General features: G+C 28.2%; 1 protein-coding gene across 1 annotated transcript; it reads left to right on the forward strand.

Moving 5' to 3' along the window:
* On the forward strand, positions 1 to 3519 carry LOC111629306. The gene is made up of 3 exons (XM_023373188.1): positions 1 to 351; positions 417 to 496; positions 3228 to 3519. The coding sequence occupies exons 1-3, from the start codon at positions 25 to 27 to the stop codon at positions 3517 to 3519; spliced, it is 699 nt and encodes a 232-aa protein (XP_023228956.1). The 5' UTR covers positions 1 to 24.
* The last annotated feature ends 391 nt before the right edge of the window (positions 3520 to 3910 follow it).

Genomic DNA, 3910 nt, shown 5'->3' on the forward strand with positions numbered 1-3910 from the left:
TGGAAAACTGTAAGTAGCCGAAAAATGACTGATTTGAAGAAGTGGATATTTGCAAATAGATTATCCTTGAATTTAATTATATGTTTACTAATAATTGCCGGGATTGAATCCAATCCAGAATCTTTACCTCGATCTCCGCAACAAATGAGCAAAGAGGGTATGCAAAAAAGAGGGTGTGGCAGACCACGCAAGGATAATTCGAAAGAAATGGAAAAAGAAAAACAATTGGACGATTTAATGAGCGAAGATTATTATCAATTTGAGGAGGATTATTGTAAAAGCAGTCTTCCGGCTACGAGAACTACGAAAATACACGAATATTTCGAAACATTAAGAGATACAGAACCACAGGTACAAGAAGAGTCCCGATATACATTAAAATCGATATGTGAATTAATACAGGAAAATTTTTTTAGTTTAATATAGAATTGCAAGGAATTAAGACGGAAGTTAATTCACTGAAAGAGGAAAACNTTATAAAAAATATTCATTCTGTGTTTACGTAAATAATTGTCCGAAAATTTCTTAAAATATCGATAACTGTTAAATGGAACCAGAATATTTTCACTAGTATTTAGAAAAGGTCTGCGAAATCAATTTATGGTGTTCCAGAATGATTTTGTATCTTTTAATTTTATTAATGAATCACTTACTTCAGAGAAATATTTTTTCTTTATATAATTTCTATAAATTCTCGTTTTCTAAATATTTTTCGAATGATTTTTCTAAGTTTTTCTAAATTGTTACAGACTCTTCCCTTTTTTAATTTTATAATAGCAACATTTGTTATCATACCAGCTTTGTTTAAATTTTGATATCATTCTTTTTATACCTCTTAAGCCCATAGGATTCTAGTAGCACCATTAGATTATTATAATTATTTATCGTTTTTTTTAATTCTCCTCCTGTGATAGTATATCATTAGCATTATTTTCAATTTCTCTTAAAAACCTCTGTTTATTAAATTTTCGTACACAAAATCAGGAATTAAGGATAAATCCTTAATTTCTGATTTTGTGTATATATCTGAAATTTGTTTAATCTTTCTGAATTTCCTTTTAATTCCAATTGTATTGGAAAATGATCTGAATCATCTAAGTCTAGTGTCTTCATCGTTATACACTGATCTAAAACAAATTCAGAGCAAATAATATAGTCTATTATCGATTTACTCGTATGTGCTACAAAAGGTGTATTCGGAAGGAAAATTACCGTTAAATCTACCTTTTAAAATATTAAATTCGTTTTCTTGAACAAAGTCCAGAAGGATTCTTCTATCTATTATCTGTTTTGTCCTTAGATACACTCCTATAGTTAATTAATATTGACATTTCTTCCTTTATATTTTGAATCTAACTTCTCTCCAATTCGACTATTGAAATTTCCTTCTATTAGCCACACATTAGACCATTGTGCGGTGATTTTTTGAATTTCTTGTAAACTTGACTTTTTTCAATTGAAGGGAGGAGAGATTGGTATTATACTCGTATACGAGTATAATACCAATCTCTCCTCCCTTCAATTGAAAAAAGTCAAGTTTACAAGAAATTCAAAAAATCACCGCACAATGGTCTAATGTGTGGCTAATAGAAGGAAATTTCAATAGTCGAATTGGAGAGAAGTTAGATTCAAAATATAAAGGAAGAAATGTCAATATTAATTAACTATAGGAGTGTATCTAAGGACAAAACAGATAATAGATAGAAGAATCCTTCTGGACTTTGTTCAAGAAAACGAATTTAATATTTTAAAAGGTAGATTTAACGATAATTTTCCTTCCGAATACACCTTTTGTAGCACATACGAGTAAATCGATAATAGACTATATTATTTGCTCTGAATTTGTTTTAGATCAGTGTATAACGATGAAGACACTAGACTTAGATGATTCAGATCATTTTCCAATACAATTGGAATTAAAAGGAAATTCAGAAAGATTAAACAAATTTCAGATATATACACAAAATCAGAAATTAAGGATTTATCCTTAATTCCTGATTTTGTGTACGAAAATTTAATAAACAGAGGTTTTTAAGAGAAATTGAAAATAATGCTAATGATATACTATCACAGGAGGAGAATTAAAAAAAACGATAAATAATTATAATAATCTAATGGTGCTACTAGAATCCTATGGGCTTAAGAGGTATAAAAAGAATGATATCAAAATTTAAACAAAGCTGGTATGATAACAAATGTTGCTATTATAAAATTAAAAAAGGGAAGAGTCTGTAACAATTTAGAAAAACTTAGAAAAATCATTCGAAAAATATTTAGAAAACGAGAATTTATAGAAATTATATAAAGAAAAAATATTTCTCTGAAGTAAGTGATTCATTAATAAAATTAAAAGATACAAAATCATTCTGGAACACCATAAATTGATTTCGCAGACCTTTTCTAAATACTAGTGAAAATATTCTGGTTCCATTTAACAGTTATCGATATTTTAAGAAATTTTCGGACAATTATTTACGTAAACACAGAATGAATATTTTTTATAATATCCAATCAATGAATGAACCATATGAAGAGGTGTTCAATGTAGACAATTTATATTCTAATATTAAAAAATTAAAAAAAGCTTTAGGCTACGATTCCATTCCCAATTTTATAATAAAAAATTTACCGTTGAATATCATTAATTATTTAACTAGACAATTTAATGACCTATACAATTTAGGTAAGATTCCAAATGGTTGGAATAAAGTTATTCTTTATATGCTATTCAAAAAAGGAGAGGGAAAACAGCCAAATAATTATCGACCAATAGCACTATTGTCTGATTTTCGCAAATTGTTTACTTCGGTTTAATTGACAAGATTTAATGACTGGTCTGAAAAGAATAATTATAAAAATCATACTCAATTCGCTCTATTAAAGACGGGGACACTCAATTGGCTCTCTTAGTTCTGATTGCAATAATTCAACTACAACTTCGTAAAAAAAGACATAAAGTGTTTGCCTTATTTCTGGATATCGAAAAAGCTTATGATTCGGTGATTATTTCAAATTTACAAAGGAAAATGATTAAATACCAGGAAAAAGATAACATTATAAAAATAATAGGATTATTATTTCGCCAATACGAAGTAGTGATCAAACAAGATAATTTTCAATGGCCGCTTTTGATAAAGACCGTGGCTTATTACAAGGAGATCCCTTATTACAAGGTCACCACATTCGTTTAATTTCTATATGTTCGATTCTAATGACTGTTTTAACAGAGATGATGATTTTATATTCGAGAAACAAGTAACACATTCGATATCTTATGCAGATAATATAGTGATTATTGCCCCGACAGCTGCTGCCTTACGTAGAAAAATACATGCTTTGAATGAGTACTGCGAAGAATTAAAATTAAAAATCAATCCTAGCAAATCATTTGTAATGATATTTCGAAACGGAACCAGACTTCCTAAGAAACACATCTCTTTTTACCTCAACAACGAAGATTTAAAAATAGTTCAAGATCAATTTTCTGGGAATTATTTTAACACCTACATTGTTATTTGAAAAACAATACAAAAAGACCATAATCAAATCCACACACTGATTAATAACATGGTGAAATTATTTACTAAGAATAATAATAATTTAAAATTAAGTATAATAAACACTATAATTATGAATACTATAGGATACGCTTCACCGATCTGGAGTATAACTATCAAAAGCTAGATATAATTCAGAATAAATTTATTCGCAAAATCTCGTTAGAATACAATATTCCCAGAAGTGCACTTAGATTGGAATTAAACAGATTTAAACTCTGCCCATTTTTTATAAAAAGACTTGTTAAATTTTTTTTCTGTGATAAGAGACTATAAAAAATTACCAGCTATGTTACCAAGATTATTATATCAAAAAAGAACTACCGATGCTCAGAGAAAAACTGGGTAGGCCA

This window comes from Centruroides sculpturatus, unplaced genomic scaffold (assembly GCF_000671375.1).
Source record: "Centruroides sculpturatus isolate CEXI.00-Female unplaced genomic scaffold, Cexi_2.0 scaffold584, whole genome shotgun sequence".
Classification (NCBI taxonomy): domain Eukaryota; kingdom Metazoa; phylum Arthropoda; class Arachnida; order Scorpiones; family Buthidae; genus Centruroides; species Centruroides sculpturatus.